Source organism: Pipistrellus kuhlii, unplaced genomic scaffold, assembly GCF_014108245.1.
Source record: "Pipistrellus kuhlii isolate mPipKuh1 unplaced genomic scaffold, mPipKuh1.p scaffold_m20_p_3, whole genome shotgun sequence".
Lineage (NCBI taxonomy): Eukaryota > Metazoa > Chordata > Mammalia > Chiroptera > Vespertilionidae > Pipistrellus > Pipistrellus kuhlii.
Window position 1 is genome coordinate 161,498,980 of NW_023425529.1, and position 17,718 is coordinate 161,516,697.

General features: G+C 44.2%; 1 protein-coding gene across 9 annotated transcripts in view; it reads left to right on the top strand.

The window, feature by feature from the left end:
• The window catches only part of ATP11A (ATPase phospholipid transporting 11A), a 134,237-nt gene that overhangs the window by 109,466 nt on the left and 7,053 nt on the right, over positions 1-17,718 (top strand). For 4 of the 9 annotated variants that reach the window (XM_036457232.2, XM_036457235.2, XM_036457236.2 and 1 more), the window contains 9 exons: positions 1,661-1,763; positions 2,013-2,158; positions 2,701-2,760; positions 3,572-3,699; positions 4,614-4,749; positions 5,244-5,267; positions 10,805-10,870; positions 12,384-12,487; positions 15,767-15,932. In XM_036457232.2, the coding sequence (XP_036313125.1) occupies positions 1,661-1,763; positions 2,013-2,158; positions 2,701-2,760; positions 3,572-3,699; positions 4,614-4,749; positions 5,244-5,267; positions 10,805-10,870; positions 12,384-12,487; positions 15,767-15,932 (933 nt within the window). Of the gene's footprint in view, positions 1-1,660; positions 1,764-2,012; positions 2,159-2,700; positions 2,761-3,571; positions 3,700-4,613; positions 4,750-5,243; positions 5,268-10,804; positions 10,871-12,383; positions 12,488-15,766; positions 15,933-17,243; positions 17,304-17,538; positions 17,626-17,718 lie in introns of those variants that run through there. The other 5 variants (XM_036457239.2, XM_036457241.2, XM_036457242.2 and 2 more) reach the window with 5 other exon arrangements.

Genomic DNA, 17,718 nt, shown 5'->3' on the forward strand with positions numbered 1-17,718 from the left:
TGCAGAAAACCAGGGTTTTCTCGAAAAGGAGGCATTTGGAAAATTACAGCCAGAATTTAGTTTCCCGTTTGTCGGATTCCAAACTCACGTTCTACCCACTGCAACATATTCTTGTGGAAACACGCACCTCATGTGTTTTTTTTGTTTGTTTGTTTTTAAATACTCTTTAAAGCATTAAGGCATACATAGGTGAACATAGATCATAGATCTCTTTCTGATATAGGACTACAACAGTTCCAATTTTGTTAAACCACATTTTAGATACATTAGACCAATTTCTTGTGAACAGAAAGAAAACTGTTACCGCTCAGACTAGCCCAGTGGGTTAAGGTAAAGCCCTGAAAACCACGTGCAAAGAGGTCATGTTTAGCGTCCTTGCACGTGCACTTCACCAATCTGTTAAGGGGCGGTGTTACTAAGAATATAGGACTGGACCTCCCTGGGTAATTCTTTGTGAGGACAAGCTGAGTCTCAAAAACTCATATGCATTCTATCTAAGATAAAAAACGGTTTTATTCCCTACCCCTCTTATGTCAGCCTTATATGGACTATACATAAACGCAGTTCTGAACTGAGTCTAACAAACTGTTTTACAGATTAATTTTTGTTTCAGTCTATCATCTTGAAACAAGAAGGCAATCTACACATTTCCCCCCTAATCTTCTTACTTCTGTATCTCAAACCATCATTTAGACACATGAATGGAAAATTGATATATTATAAAGAAATTGCCTAAAACATTTGGAAATTATTAATTGCATTGGTTTGTTTTTACACAATGACAAGTTTGAAAATTAAAATAGCATAAGAATTTCTTATTTTAAAAAGTAGATGCTTGATAGCAAATAGTAATATTTTCTAATAAAATACAACATTGAGATTTTTCTTTTTATATTTACATATACTTTCCCTTTTGTTTAAATATTGTATGTGAGTGTAGCTGTAACTGAAAACTACTTAATCTATTTTTTTTTAATGTATTTTATTGATTTTGTACAGAGAGGAAGGGAGAGAGATAGAAAGCCAGAAACATCGATGAGAGAGAGTCATCGATCAGCTGCCTCTTGCACACCCCCTACCCGCAACCAAGGTACATGCCCTTGACCGGAATCGAACCTGGGTCCCTTCAGTCCCCAAGCTGACGCTCTATCCATTGAGCCAAACCGGTCTCGGCTACTTAATCTATTTTATGTCTATCTTCATTTTGTTAGCGAGCCACTTCCTACATATCTCATTTGTAATCAAACCTTATCTACTTTTGCTTTATTTTTTCTTTCAATATGAAGTATATCATATATGATAAAGTAGATCGAATGTAGTACACTTACTTTAAACCAGGGGCAGGGAACATCTGGCCTATGGGTAGTATAAGGCCCACGAAATCATTTGGTCTGGCCCCGCCAAGCCATTGGGGTGAGTTAATTAGATGCTTGACCAAATATAGCAGGCTAATTATTAAGTTGATAATTTTGTATGATCCACAAATGATGTTATAAATAATATCCAAATGGCCCTTGGCAGAAAAGAAGTCCCCCACCCCTCCTTAAGTAAATAATTTTTTCGTTTTTCTTACCTAACATATCTTTCTTATTTATACTTAGTTAATGATAACCTTATCAAGAGTAAAACAGAGAAGATCAGTTCTGTATTTCTTTTCCAGATTGTTAAATTAATCAAATTTTCAAAAGAGCACCCTATTACATTAGCCATCGGTGATGGCGCAAATGATGTCAGCATGATCCTGGAGGCCCATGTGGGCATAGGTAAGCCTCTTGTTTTTTAACTTCCTGCATATTTTGGTGACTGAGATTTATCACTTCAGCTAAACAAAAAGGGGATACAGCAAAAGGCAAGATCATAGGCTTCAGATGACACATTTAGGGCAGCGTCTGAGATTTAGTACGTTCATGGCTGAGAAATCTCACAGCCACAGTTGTATTTAACCTTATTTTCTTATTCCCATTTTTACTTGCATGTTGTTGAGAAAGCGTGTATTTATTCCCTTCTTATAGGCGTCATTGGAAAGGAAGGTCGTCAGGCTGCAAGGAACAGTGACTATGCAATACCTAAATTTAAGCATTTAAAGAAGATGCTGCTTGTTCATGGGCATTTTTATTACATTAGGATATCTGAGCTTGTGCAATACTTCTTTTATAAGGTAGGAAGTACTTCCTTGCTCCTATCACTGTCTCCGTGAAATATACTACATGCGATGGAATGACACATTAGACAGGTGCCTTATGGGGTGATTTATGTAAAAACGGAAGTAATTGTCAGCAAGGAAGGGGCTGATTCTAGCCCTTCTCTCCCACTCACACAATTTCATGTGGAATCAATAAGAAGATACCATGAATGAGAAAGGGGCATTCTTTTATAATTCCTTAAACTAATTCCTCATTCATTATGCAATTTAATTCTTTCCTGTTTACACTGACACCTACATTGCTCCCTTCTATCTCTTCAACAAATTTGCTTTTACCTTATCTGTTCTCAGAGTTTCCAGAACATTGTCACCTATGCACTGTAGGTGCTACTGAAAAAGAGAAAAAAAAATTTGAAGCCATTGCCGGCTCATATGAGAGCGTAGGACAGTTTGGGTCACTCCCCAGATAAAGTGGTGTCACGTGGACAACCTCTGAGAGGGTTAGATGCTTCTTGCAGTGTTCCCTTTGACTAACAGGCATGTGACTTGTCTTTCAGAATGTCTGCTTCATTTTCCCTCAGTTTTTATACCAGTTCTTCTGTGGGTTTTCACAGCAGGTGAGTCCTAATGTCTTAAGTCAGAAACTGCCTTGAGCCTTATCTCCCTCCCACCTGGGGGTGGCTGCAGTGAGGGGAGAGGAGACAGCAGAGGCATGCAGGCTAGGATGGGGAGGGAGGGAGGCCTAAGTGCCCTCAGCAGCCCATCAGCGGGCGGAGAGGAGGAGTGGCGTGGAGAGTCCCACGTCTGCTGACTGCAGGCTCTCCCGTGGGCCCAGTGAGGGATGTGCCCAGAACTTGCCTACCCCAAGCCCGGGAGAGCTTGTTGTGTTGGGCTTTCTGAACAGATTGAATCTAAATCTGAGATTCTTTCTTGGTGTCTCACAATTCATTGGCTTCTAACACTTTCAAGTGCCAGGCAGAGATGTGCGTGCCATCTGACGGGAGAAGAGACCGTCAGGGCACTGCCTTTCCCTCGCTCACTTGATCTGCCGTCCTGCTCAGATGGGCTGTGGCCACCTGCTTTGATCCAAAGGGTCTGGCACTGGGGGAAATTGAAGCTTGAAGATGGCGATCCAAATAGCAAGCTTTTATGCAACTTTTTTTGTTGTTGCAAGTTTGCAGTGGCCAAAATGGGGTGGGTCATCGTCGGGCCTTCTCTCAGCCATGATTTTAATTTTGACTAATTGACATCATGAAGCTTTGAACATTGTCCTGGCCCTTCTAAATCTGTAGAAAGAAGGCTCTGTCTATATTTCAGAATGCTCGTGTTAACTCTTTGCAAATTGAAAATATATGTTTAACCAAACAATCGAAGAAGTTGAACAAGGTGCACGGGTGCTGTTTTCAGTGGCTGTTCTCCTTCCTGCAGACGCTGTACGACACCGCCTACCTGACACTGTACAACATCAGTTTCACTTCCCTTCCGATTCTCTTGTACAGCCTGATGGAGCAGCACATCAGCATGGAGACACTCAAGAGGGACCCTACCCTCTACAGGTACGGGGCCTCAGGCACTCTTGCTTTAGAGCTTGGAGAATAACGAGGCAGCCAGAGGGCGGTGCCTCCAAATAAATGCCTGGTTGAACTATTTTAAAACCAGGAATATGCAGTATCAGCTGATGCACTTGCTTTTACCAGAGTCCTGAAGCAAGAATCAATGTAATTTGACTGATTAAACTTCAAATTTACTAATAGATAGAAGATTTATGTTGCATTTGAAATGTATGTATTAAGCCAGTTAGTATTTTGCCATATTGGGTTTTCTTTACCATACCTTTTTTTAATTATTATATTATTTTTATTTTTAATTTTTTTATAAATATGAAAGGACTGGGGATAAGGATGTCTATCCCCTTAAAACCCCAGTGCATCTATGACCTGAATTATTATTATTTAAAAACCACATATGCTCTGCTTTGTTGAGTGAGGATGGGGAAAGTTAACAGATCTGATTTTGGTGTGTGCTTTTCTGCTTTTAAAAAGTATGTTTTAATAACAAGGAAGTTATGTTTGCTATTTCAGGACAGCACTTCAGGATGTCTGGCATATGTCAATGTGTTACTGGTGGTTTTTTTTTATGGCTTTTTAAATTAAACTTACTGTATTTCAGAAAATTTTAGATTCACATGTAGTTGTAAGAAAGAATACAGAGAGAGCCTGTAAAACTGGGACCCCCAAGTAGGATGGGTGGATAGTGCCCATGCCAGTGCCCTGGTTGTGATTTTTGTCAGATGTTTTCCTTCTCCAGTGACTTAGAGGCCCCTAGTGGACACATTTTATTTATTTTTTATTATTAAGGTATTATATGTGTACATATCTTACCATTGCTCCCCCACCCTCACCCCACTCCCATACTGAGGCCCATTTTAATGGAATGTAGCCACTATGTTCTCACTGTTTTCCTTCCACAGAGATATCTCCAAGAACGCTCTACTCCGCTGGCGAGCGTTCATTTACTGGACATTCTTAGGAGTATTTGACGCTCTGGTATTTTTCTTTGGTGCTTACTTCATGTTTGAAAATGCAACTGTGTCCAGCAATGGACAGGTTAGTACCAAACTGGGCCTTGTTGGCTTGGCTGCCTGGGAATAACCCTTGATTGGTGTTCAGTCTGTGGTCAGTGCAGTCATTCAGCCCAGCCTGTGGGGTCTCCTGATATTTGGGTATCTAGCTACCAAATCGCTTACAGGACATAGTATGTCAGTAAATGCACTGCTTTGCGTAGCTCAGCTGACTGTGGGAATCCGCTTCCCGAGGGTTTTCAGACTTTTGTTTCTGTTACTTATATTTCACCATCAGTTATTTATCTAGTGGTTCAGTTAGATCCACCAAGCATGGCTTATTTAATATGGGAATTACTTTTTATTTTGTACTTAACACATTTTTTCACGTGCACTTAAGTGTCTGTTTCCTTTGCCATGAGTAGATTAATAGTTTCTAATAGACATCAGCTCTCTGTTTGTTGCATAATTTCTAGGGTTTGTTTTATTTGTATCTTGATTTTTTTTCTTTTTGCGACTTGCTTTCCTTCCCACTCTCAGATAATGACTACCAACACACACATGGTAAGACAATTGTGGGTGTGTCCTCTATATGTTTTTGGAGTGCATTCTAGATAAAATATTTCTCGAAAATATTTTCAAATTGTGACTTCTTCCGTGTGCTTTGTCAGTAGAAACACTACTAGCTGCTGTTCCCCTTTCCTTCCTGTAGACAAAAGTTGTATTAGAGAAGTCTGTGTACATCTGATCACTTGTACTTGGTGTTTATCTCTGGATTTCTGTGTCAGGATTGCCACTGAGTCAGTGACGGTTTTCAGATGGACTTGTTTGAGCTTCCCTTTACCTTAACTAAGAGGCAACATATGCAGGCATGCGGGGCCTGTTGGGGACACTGCTTTGAATGTGGCAAACCCATGCTACCTGGGACAATTGCGAAAGACATGGAGCACATGTCAGGAATTGTGCCCTACCCGAATATTACGTATTTACCTTGCCGTAAAAATAAACACTGTTGTTGATGTAAGTAAGGCTAGCTTGTGAACAGACGTTTGCTTCATTTCCTGTCTGACAGAGCACCTCTCCCTATGTTGTCCTCCTGTGTGGCTCATCTCTTAGAACAGTTGGCTTGAAACCCAAAGGTCTTGCTACAGGTCTCATGGAATTTGTTTACCCATTTGTTTGTTTCTCATTTCTCATTACTAAAAGGCGCAGTTATCTTTCATTATAACACAAACCAGTTTTTACTACATTGATCTTGAGAATTTTTAAAATTCTTTCACTCTTCTACAAACTTTGTATCTTTCTGGAATTTGTTCTTTGTCGTAGTTTATTTTAATTGGATAATTTCTGGATGCTAGCAGGTCATAAATGTCATTAAATAGAGCTTTCTTATTGTTCTTTATGTTTCTTTTATAATATTGTCCTTATGGGTTACGCTTTAAGTAAGCATCTCGCATATATCTTAAAAGGGACTAAGCTTCTGTGTCCTGAGGACTGAAATTCCAGGACTGTGGTAGCCAGCCGATACGGAAGTCAGTGCCATTCATCAGGCACTTTATTTGCAGTTCACTTTCACAAATCTTATCCTCTCTCAACTGCCATAGCCCATGGACACATTCGTAGTTGAGGAAACTACACTTGAGACAGATTAAAGAATTTGTACAAAGTCAGGTAATTAGAACTCAAACCCAGGATATTTGGTACAAAGTTATAGTATTTGTTGTAGTCCATGCTGCTGCTTAATTGTTTAATCTCAGTGTTACACACAGTAAAATTATAGGTGTGTCTGAAGAACCTGTAGGGAGTGCTGGAGCTTTGGAGTACAGACCATAGAGAGACCTTGCCAAGGTGATGTCTAAGCAGCATCTTCTCCTCCTGCTCAAGTTCCAGTAGCCCTGATAGGTCTCCAACCAAAATTCCACCAGCCGCTCCTCATGCTGCTGTGGGTCAGTGTATGTGGTGGTGTTTTGAGGCCTTGCATGTGATCCAGGGATTTCTACCAATTCTTGACTTATCTATTCCTGTTTCCGTAAGGATGTCCTGATCCTAAATACTGTCTCAACTTCTAGAATGATGCTTTTCTGCAACACTTTTATATCTCCCATGATTACCACTTGCATGTCTTTGCTAAGCCATTATTGGACAGAACTATTAATTTGAATTTGAAACAATGACAGAAAGGGACATCAGGGTAAAGAAAACACAAGTTGACCTGTACTACTCCCACTAAGAAATGCCTAGTGGGTGACTTGCCAAGAGTTGTGAGAGTCCTCTGCTCAGTGGCCTGTCACGACAAAGATTGAACACACATAACGCACATCCTGTCATATGTAAAGCTCTGAGCTGTATGGTGATATTAGGAAGCAGTACATGGGGCAGTTGGTGCTAAATAAGGTATTTAATGTGAGGTGTTTGTCTAATGTTATGCATTTTAGAGGCGAAATTAGTTCCAATTCACTAATGCTCTATAGAAGTTGAATAATCTAAGGACCTAGAGTGTAACAGCAAGTCGAATAATACTCATAGCATCCCTAATTATGAGTGACAAGGGTGTAAAGGACCTAGTGTGGACACTTACCCCGGGTCTCTAGGAGGATAAGAGCTCTAAGAGATTGTCATAGCCCAAGGACACTCCAGGTCAAGTGCAAGGCCAAGCTTGCATGTCTGCTGTTGTAGCTCTAGACACCTTCTTTCCCTACTACATCCTCCCTACCCCCTATCCCCCCCCCCCTCACCCCTTACATACACACACCGCCAGAGAGAGCCTTTCTCATTCTGCATTGTTGATGCTTAAATTCTTGTTTGTTTGGGGGAGAAGAGTGTTAGATCACTTGCAGAACTAAAAGTAGAGACATGGGCTAGTTCTGTAGTAATTCAAGTAAACCTGCAAAATGCCAGTAAGCACGGTAGTCTCAGGTGACTGATGGCAATGCCCTTGGTTCTAAGGTGGCAGGGCAGCGTGGAGGTGATAATGCTCATTGCTTTTCTGACGGTGTGTCCTGACAAACGAGGATGCATCTTCTTGGTGGTATTACTAGATGCCCTGTTTTATTATCAGTAGAGGAGGACCACTTTTTTAAAGACCTAAATAATTTTATAGGAATGTGTATAGCACACATGTAGTATTGAGAGAACACTGAATCATGGAGAACTTTTTAAAAAGGGAAATTCACTTAGGGGCATTTTCAGCATAGACGTCATGAGCCATAATTACTTCTCAAATGCGAATGCTAAGGCAATGATTATTATTGTTGAACGGCAGGGAATTCCTAGGCGAACACTTGGAAGTTTAGAGCGTGGTATAATATGAGTCAGTAAGCATCCAAGTAACTGCAATTTGAACCGTCGCCAGCCATTGGAACAAGGACAAATGATGCCAGCAGTCTTGGTAGCAATCCGGAATCTGTGCAGGAAGGAAATGTAGTAGGTGTTTCTTGTGGCTGTGATCTTGGGGGGGGGAAAAATGCAAGTCAGGTTTGTTGTGGGATATTTTTATGCATAAAAATTAAATTGGTCTGGATCCTAGGGCTTTAAAAGCAGGAACATTTCCTGCAAAATACCCATCTTCAGAAGAGAGAGGAAGACGTGTGAGAAGGGATTAAATGTAGATCTGGTGGGGGGCAGGCTTCAGGGACATTCTACAAAATTCTCATTATCATCTGAATGAGGCTATGAAATTAGTGACATTCTCAATGGAGATAACAGTTAGGAAATCAGACTCATGGGGGCCATGGGAGCTAATGAAGCTTGGAAAAAAGATGGTCCCTCTGGCAGTTCTTTGAGAAATGGGATTGGTATCCCAGTGAACCATGCCACCTCCCACCACAAAATCCATAGACATAATGGCAAACAATTTTAATAATACATTGACTGTTAGCAGTTAGCCGAAGGGCTCCCTTAAATAAGAAAATTCAGAGGAATTTATAGAGATATTACCATGATTGTCTATCCCAGTGGTCGGCAAACTCATTAGTCAACAGAATGGCAAACCACAGCTCGTGAGCCTGCTGACCACTGGTCTATCCCAAAGGGCCAGAAATAGCGAGGGAGCATAGGTGAGGGTGGAGCAGATCCCGGCATTGCCCAGGGTTCTAACCAAAGTTTCAGTTCTGGGTTCAAGGTAGTTGCGCTTTGTTGCTGTTCACTTATAAACATGACAGCTAAGGCCCATGTGTTTTACTGGAGTAGGCATCGGCATGCCTAATTTGTGATCCCAGGTTTACCATAATCCACAAATACAAGAAAACCTGGCAGTGCCCTAGAGAAGTACCCCCTTACCTCTGGAGAGAGAGAAATAAAGAAGTCACTTGAGTGGCTCAAAGCTTGTCCCTGATTTGTGATGCTGTTGGAGATATCCTGTCACTCTCTGTGCAGACACCATTTCCACAATTGGCTAGTATTGAACACTTTTTAAAATGAGTTTCTACCCAGAAGGGGTGGCAAACAAGTGGGCAGGGTGTGAGGAAGTGGAGTGCAGGGCAGGGTGGCGGCCTTACTGTCAGGTCCCGCCCACGGTGTCCCTCTCCGTACGGCAGGTTCACCCCTCACTTTGGCTAACAGCATCAGCCTTCAGTGAAAACAAAACAGAGCCAGTTTGCCCTCCAACACCCAGCTGGCCAAGCATTTTTGTAGTCCTCTGCCAGACTGCAGCCAGACTCGGAGTTATAAAATTTTCCTGTCTCGGAAGTTAAGCATTGAAGGGAGAACATTTATTTTTGAGTGTTTCCCAGCCTGACCATTATTGCCACTTGGGGCCAGAGAGCTCTTGGCTGTGGGTTGCCCGGTACAATTAGCAGACCCCTGGCCTCTGCCTGCTAGATGCCTGTAGCACCCCTCCCCTCCGCCCCCCAATCCCTCCATGGTGACAACCAAAAATATCTTCCAACACTACAAGTGTCCCCTGGAGACAGAATTCCCGCTCCCCTCCCCGCTGAGAGCCACTGGTGAGTGTAGCTCTGAGTGCTGAAGTCCTAACTTCAACAAGTCCTAACACGTTAGTTTTTCTTCTGGAATTCTACCAGTAGTTCTTACCTCACTAGATGTCTCACAAGATGAGTAGCCTACACATTCACCTGAGTCAAGTCACGTGTAGGTTGATAGTTTTGTATTCCAGTTTTTTAAATTCATTGTGAAATAAAGCTTTACATTCTGTTAAAGGAGGACAGGAGCAGAAACTTACTCATAGAATTGTCCCCCATAAGGGAAAGAAGTCTCAAGCAGTAGGCGTTTTATTTTGCTTGTATCTTTGCCTGTAGGTGGGAATGTGTTGTTTTCATGATGTGCCCTGTGAGTGCTTCCATCCCACACCATCCCTGGCGCCCTGCCCGGGACCTCGGGTGCCTGGAGCCCTGCTCTCTGCTCTCGCCTCTCAGTGGCCTCTTCTGAGGGACTGTTGACATGTCTGTGGTTCTGGCCATCGGATTGGCTGCAGGGGGCCTTCCCGCAGCTCTGTCTTGTCTGCCCTGTTTCTCCTTTTCCTGCCATTTTCCCGAGGAAATCCCATCCACGTGTCACACATACGTGACGAGATTGTTTTCTTTCTCTGCTTATTAGCAACATGTTCCAGCACTTGCTTTTCTTGCAAAGCAGGCAGGTGTCGGACTAGAGTCCAAAAGAGAATAGACAGAAACTCTACTGAGTTTATTCTTGAACGTACAGAAGGCGTAGAACTGGGTAATCAGGTAAATGTCGCTTCGACATGAAACTCGAAATAGAAAAACCTGAGTTAGCATTGTGCGTATGTAATACCAGCTCTTCGGTGGTTTTCTTGCTCCCAGATTGTGATGTTAGGACTGATGCGTGTTGACAACACAGAGGAAGCCAGTATCAGAGTGACAGGACTGTCTGTGTAGGAAGGGCTGTTTCCACCTCTTGGTCACATCCCTCTCGGCACTGAGGAGCTGGGGGCTGAGTGCCCAGGGTCGGGTGTTCACTGCCATCTCCTTTCACTTTGTAGTAACAAGACCTAGTCCCTGTGTCTTGGGGGTGTGAAGTGTTGGCGCAGGGCAGTAATGAGATGTATCCTCTAAACACTTTCGTTTTGGATGTGAAAGGGGGAAAATGCATAATAACAAGAGACTGCTTGGACTCTGTCCCCACAGATATTCGGAAACTGGACCTTTGGGACGCTGGTGTTCACTGTGATGGTGTTTACCGTCACACTAAAGGTAAATCCTCTCGCATTGGTGCTGGTTCTTCTGGCCACAGTTAACCCCACCTTTTAACTACAAATCCATTCCAAGTTATAGTCCACACGAGCACGCAGCCCAGTCAGGGGCTTCTTACCACCATTCAAACAAGTGAGGCGCAGACTCAGCTCACCCTGCGACCCAATATGCAGACCTCCAGAGTGATATAGAAGGCAGATTTTTTTTTATTAACTTATGTATTAATTACAGTGGACATACAGTATCATATTAGTTTCAGGAGTAAGCATAGTGATTAGACATTTATGTACCTTATGAAGTGATCACCTCCATAAGTCTAATACCCATCTCATAGCATACAGAGTTATTACAATATTATTGCCTGTAGTCCCTATGCTGTCCTTTACAGCCCGAGACTATTTTTATAACTGGCAATTTGTACTTCTCAATCCCTTTCACCTTTCCCACCCATCCCTCAATGAGCCTTTTCTTTGTAAAAGGATTCAGATTAGAATTATTTTCATTGGCAAGCCCATCTGCCCCCAGCATAATAAAAAAAAAAAAAATGCACCCTAACTGAAATCAATGTACAATATTATGGAAAATCCAGCTATTTTGGTTTTTTATTTTTATTTTTTAGTATATTAAGTATTTTTTATTTCATAGAGGAAGAGAAAGGGAGAGAGAGAGATAGAAACATCAATGATGAGAGATAATCATCGATGGGCTGCCTCCCCACATGCCCCCCACTGGGGATCAAGCCTGCAACCCAGGCATGTTCCCTTGACTGAAATGGAACCTGGGACCTTTTAATCCACAGGCTGATGCTCTATCCACTGAGCCAAACCGGCCACAGCCTAGCTCTTTTAAGAGTCAAATTCTCAGGAGGGGAGTGGACTGACAATTCTCGGGGAAAAGGGGAGTGGTGGATGCGGGAAGAGACTGAACATAAACTGTGCACCTATGGATGAGGACAATGGGGAGTGGGGAAAGGGCAGAGGGTGGGGTGGGAACCTGGTGGAGGGGGGAAGAAATGAGGAACCTTTGTAATAATATGAATAATAAAGATTGATTTAAAAATAAATAAATAAACATATGCATCTAAGTTATACTACCTGGAGAAAAAAAAAGAGTCAAATTCTATATGGGACATTATTATGAAAGTCCCCACACCTATCAATCTGAGTTTTAAAAAGTGATACAAAGAAAGTCGAAAAGTAATTTTCTTAATAGTAATATAGCCAATACCTTAAGCAATCGCCCCTGAGTCCCTGCTGTTGGAGAGACACTGCCCAGTGTGTTTCCCCTGGATCCGAGTAAGAGTTACTAGAAATGCTGTGATTACAAGGACGTGATGTCACACATTCTGTATCTTCATTGGAAGAATAAGTGTTGTTTTCTTTGATCAGTTTCATACAGACATTGTGGCTAAAATTAAGGTCTTGGTTGGTCTCATTATTTTCTGGCTTTCCTTCCTTGCCATGGCTCACATGGCATGTGGATAATATCACTGTTAATCACTTTTTTCTTTCAGCTGGCATTAGATACACACTACTGGACTTGGATAAACCACTTTGTCATCTGGGGGTCGCTGCTATTCTACGTTGTCTTTTCCCTCCTCTGGGGAGGAATTGTCTGGTAAGAATTATAAGTATTATGTAATCACTAGAGGCCCAGTGCACAAAATTTGTGCAGGGGGGTAAAGGGGTAGTGGTGACCTCAGCCCAGCCTGCACCTTCTCCAATCTGGGAACCCTCGAGGACAGTTGGATATCCCTCTCACAATCCAGGACTGCTGGCTTCCAACTGCTCACCTGCCTGCCTTCCTGATTGCCCCTAACCACTTCTGCCTGCCAGCCTGATCACCCGCTAACCACTCCCATGCCAGCCTGATGGATGTCTAACTGCTCCACTGCCTGCATGTTTGCCCCCAACTTCGCTCCTCTGCCGGCCTGGTCACCCCTAACTGCTCTCCCCTGCAAGGATGATCACCCCAACTGCCCTCCCTTGCAGGCCTGGTCCCTCCCAACTGCCCTCCCCTGCTGGCCATCTTGTGGTGTCCATCTTGTGTCTACATGGGGGCAGGATCTTTGACCACATGGGGGCAGCCATCTTGTGTGTTGGAGTGGTCAATCTGCATATTACTCTTTTATTAGATAGGATAGAGGCCTGGTGCATGGGTGGGGGCCAGCTGGTTTGCCCTGAAGGGTGTCCCGGATCAGGGTGGGGGTTACCTTGGTCTGCAGTCAAATGCTCTACCCCTGAGCTATACCCCCTTGGACTGGGGGTTCCCTTGGAATGTGGGGCTGCCTGAGTGAGGGGCCTGTGGTGGTTTGCAGGCCAGCAACACACACACACACACACACACACACACACACCAGTGACCCAAGCGGAGGCCCTGGTATCTGGAATTTATTTACCTTCTACAATTGAAACTTTGTAGCGTGGAGCGGAGCCAAGCCTCCAGCCCACTCCGTGGCTGCCACCATTTCTGTTTGGATTTGTTTACCTTCTATAATTGAAACTTTGTAGCCTTGAGTGGAGGCTTAGGCCAGCAAGGGCAGGTGGAAATCTTGGCTTCTTCCATTGCTTGGGAAACCCAAGCCTCCCTCCTGCTCTCTGTAGCTATAGCCATTTTGGTTGGGGGGGTTAATTTGCATACTAGCTCTGATTGGCTGGTGGGTGTAGCAGAGGTATGGTCAATTTGCATATTACTCTTTTATTAGATAAGATTATTACCTTTGTAGTCCTGTAGTATCTTTCATCAGGGTCTCAAAACACATTTTTCATCTAACCTCATTCCTGTGTACAAGTATTTGTTGAATGCCTGCCTGCTGTGTGTAAGGCACTGTGCCATGGCAGGGATTAGGTAGGCATGGTCACTACCTCTTAAACCCCACATTTTCAGTGTTGGCAACATGCTGGATAATAACTTATCGGGGTTTTGACAAGTGACGAACAAAGTGGATGCTATTTCACACTGAGGTCAGAGAAGTTTTCTCAGATAAAATTGTTATTTAAACTGGAACCTGGGAGAAAATCACCATCATCATAACAGCTCTCACTTATTAAATGCTTTCTATTGTATAATGAAAGCATTTAATAAGTGAGAGCTGTTATGATGATGCCTCTAGAATGAGGCATGGACTAAGTATTGGACAGCGCATGCCTCATTCCGTCTTCCTCCCAACTACATTCTCTATACACTGTAAGTGATAAGATGGACAGAGAGAGCAGCGCCACTGGGTCGAGGCGGCCTGACTCCAGACAGATCCCTCCTCCTCAGGAAGAGAGATGCATGTGCAAAAGCACTGTGGCAGGGCCATGGCAAGTGCACTGTGACTGGAGAGGAGCCTTGGTCCAGCTGAAAAAGTAGGTAGGAGCAGGCCGCACTGCACCTATAGGACAGGTAGTACCACAGCCCCAATCTGACAACAGTGGAACAGCATCGAAGATTTTAAACAGAGGGAATGGCAGGGTCTGATTGCTATTTTAGAAAGACCACCGTGTTGAAAACCAGCGTGTGACTGAAAGCAGACAGGACATGTGGTTTAAATATTATTGCAGCAAAGCATTCAAGAAGCAACGTTGGCTTGGTCAGTTTTGATGAGGGCAAGAAGTGGCTGCACTTGACATGTGTTCTGGTGCTGTCACAAGCACCCCTTCGCCCATGCTCTTCCTACCACCAAAAATGCCCTTTCCAGTTAGCTACCTCTTGAGTTCTTATTCATCCTTCAGAGCCCTGTGGTTCCTTCTCCTCTTCAGTGCTTTCCTCGAATCACCTCACAGACGGTTCTACCTGGTCCCCTAAGCATTTATTCATTCTCCCGTCACGACAGGTACCATATTGTCTTATCACTCTCCTGTGTACATTTCTGCCTTCCCCATAAAGCAGAGCATTTCCTGAGCAGGCCTGGGACTAGGGGAAGGTAAGTGACCTGGGAGGAAGTGCCTCCTTCTATTAGGCCTGGCTGGCTCCTCTCCACTTTGCAACTTCAATATGGAGCATAGCTCCTGAGAAACACGGGCAGCCCCTGAATGTAGAGAAAGCCTCTGTGACCAACCTTGTCCCCATGTTGGCAGTTGCGGATATCCACCCAACCTTTCATTACATTACTGCCCTCTTGTGACCAAAGCCATGCACTACATGTTCTTTGCGATCTGGAAATACAGAAATGTTAGACAAGTTTTGAATGGGTTTCTAACAACTCTGGGCCAAGCTTAAAAAAGAAAGAAAAATCCCTGAAATTCTAGTGAACTTTCCAAAGCTATTAAAGCTGCAGGTATGGAAGAGAAATATTTCATTCTGGAAACTTCTCTGACTGGCTCCTGGGTCTCAGGGTTTAGGGATCATGAAACTATAACTCAAGTTCAGCATTATATCAATTGCTGCATCCTTTTCAACTTCTTTTATGGAGCCCAATATAGATATTTCCTTTGAGTTATAGATTTGCTCTGTATTCTTATAGACAGTTTCTAAGAATTTTATGGCACAGTGAACTAGAACTCTGATGAACAGACCTTTGTAAATTTTCATGTTAATAGCCATTGTGATTCTGAGATACCAAAAAGATTACCTATTTTAATCTTTTAAAATCTTTTTTGTTGTTGTTGTTCTGAAACTGAACTTTGGGGACTTATTTTCCCTTTGGGATGACTTCACACAATCCTCTCCTCCTTTTCCCATTCAGAATACCCCAGCATTATAGGGGAAGTTCTCCATCCCATTAGGGCTATGCTTAATTCGAAGCAGGCAGGTTCCGTGGCTTGCCCAATGACCGTTGCTGCCAGGAGTAAAAGCTGCCAGATGAATGGGTTCTTTGTGCCGGCGGAGGAAACAGAGTGGGTTTTCAGTGTTTCTCCTGATGATTTCTGACCTGCCATCCTGTTGTTTTTCTTCTTTCCCTCCATGCTCCAGGCCATTCCTCAATTATCAAAGGATGTACTACGTGTTCATACAGATGTTATCCAGCGGCCCTGCCTGGCTGGCCATCATCCTGCTCATCACGATCAGCCTCCTTCCCGATGTCCTCAAGAAAGTCCTGTGCAGGCATCTGTGGCCCAGCGCCACCGAGAGAGTCCAGGTACCCGGCGGCTCCCGCAGGGGCATGGGCGCCGCGGCTCCCAGATTCAGAGCAGGACATGGTCCTTACCCAGGATAGCATGAAAGGTTTGGGTTGAAAATGTCATCAGGACAAGTATTATGATAAATTTCATGATAGGTGATTTTAAACATTAACTTAGGTAAAATTCAAGATGACCAACGTTTAGACCTAAGCATCTAGTCAGCTGAAATAAGAAAAAGATTAAGCCAATACAGAAGATCAATTATTTCATTAAGTCTAAAAAAGTTTGTTTAAATCAATCATTATTTTAAAGATAAAATTGCATTATTTTTAGGGATGGTGAATGTGGCCCAAAATGTTAGCATTTACACTGGGAAATTCTGATAGTTAGTCGGGCTACTTAGTTTCCACATTCCCAAATTAGGGCCAACAAGCTGAATTCTGGATTCAGGTAAGAAGTGAGATATGCAGTATGTCCAAACTGGCGTAGGACACAGAAGGTGTCACTCAGAGCTTTCCAAAACCACGCTGGCCCTTCCAGGAGCTTTCAGGGAAGGCACATCCCCCATCCCCTCACCCTGCAATCTCAGGGAGGGCACATCCTCATCTCACCCCTGCAATCTCAGGTCATATCCCCCACCCCCTCACCCCTGCAATCTCGGGAGGGCACAACCCCTAATCCCTCCCCTGCAATCTCAGGAGGGCACGTTCCCCCACCCCCTCACCCCTGCAATCTCAGGGAGGGCATGTCCCCCACCCCCTCACCCCTGTGATTTGCCCATGGAGGTGCAGAGCCTCCCTAAGGAGAAGGAAGGGCCCTGGTGAGAGGGCGGCAGCCACAGCTGAGGCTGTTCCTGCGGGCCGCATGTCTTCCTCGTAGAGCACAGGTGGTTGTGCAGGTGAAGGAGGGCGGGCATGAGGCAGAAGAGGGCATGTCGCAGGTTCCGGGAGCAGTGGTGAGGCGCTCCAGAGAGCTGGATCTCCACGTGCTGTTGGCCCAGGTTTGGGATGGGTGACAGGCAGCCCTCCCTGGGGTGCAGGGGACGTGGCCTGGCACTGCCTTTCCCCCACCCCATCTGATCCCGGCAATGGAATGGGGTCTGGATTGGTGAGCTTTCTCAGAACTCTGGTGTTGATGTAAAATGTGGAAGCCAGTGGCACCAGTTCCTAGCGCTCCCCTCCTGTGTGTGCCTGCCATGTTTGTAAAGTCGGTGCTGACACAAACTCAGGAGATCGGCGAGAGTATGCACGTCTAACTGCCCTACGAATTGTTGAATTCTTTCAAGTTTTCATCTTTAAACAAGTGACATAGGACAGGGATGTTTTTAGGGCTTTGCTGGCAAGGAGGAGAAATACAGCGGGAATGAGGTCCGCACGGCCTTCTAGCAAGTGAGCGTCCCCGGACAGGGGGCTAGAGCTGCGAGGAACGTGGCCGCACTGTCGGGTCGCTTAGCACGCCGCCCTGGTGTACGAGGAACTTTGTTGTCATTTAATCAGACTCACCGTTGTTCTCGTTTCTCTCTTCCTTTCCTCGTACCCTCCCGTCTTCTGACTCTGCCTAAATAACACTGCCGCCTTACCTAACGATGTGCGTGGCCCCTCCTGAACCTCCCGGGACTGTCAGACTAAGAACCAGTGCCTTTCTGTCGAGCAGTCCACCATCTTTATGCTTTCTCAGACTTCCAGCAGCCTGAGTTTCTGACGGAACAAGGTGATGCTTTCTGTCTTTTTGCATGTTTGAGTTTACAGTCACAGGACAACAGAGGGCTGACTCTTATTGGGAGAGCTGCCGAGCACACGGGTG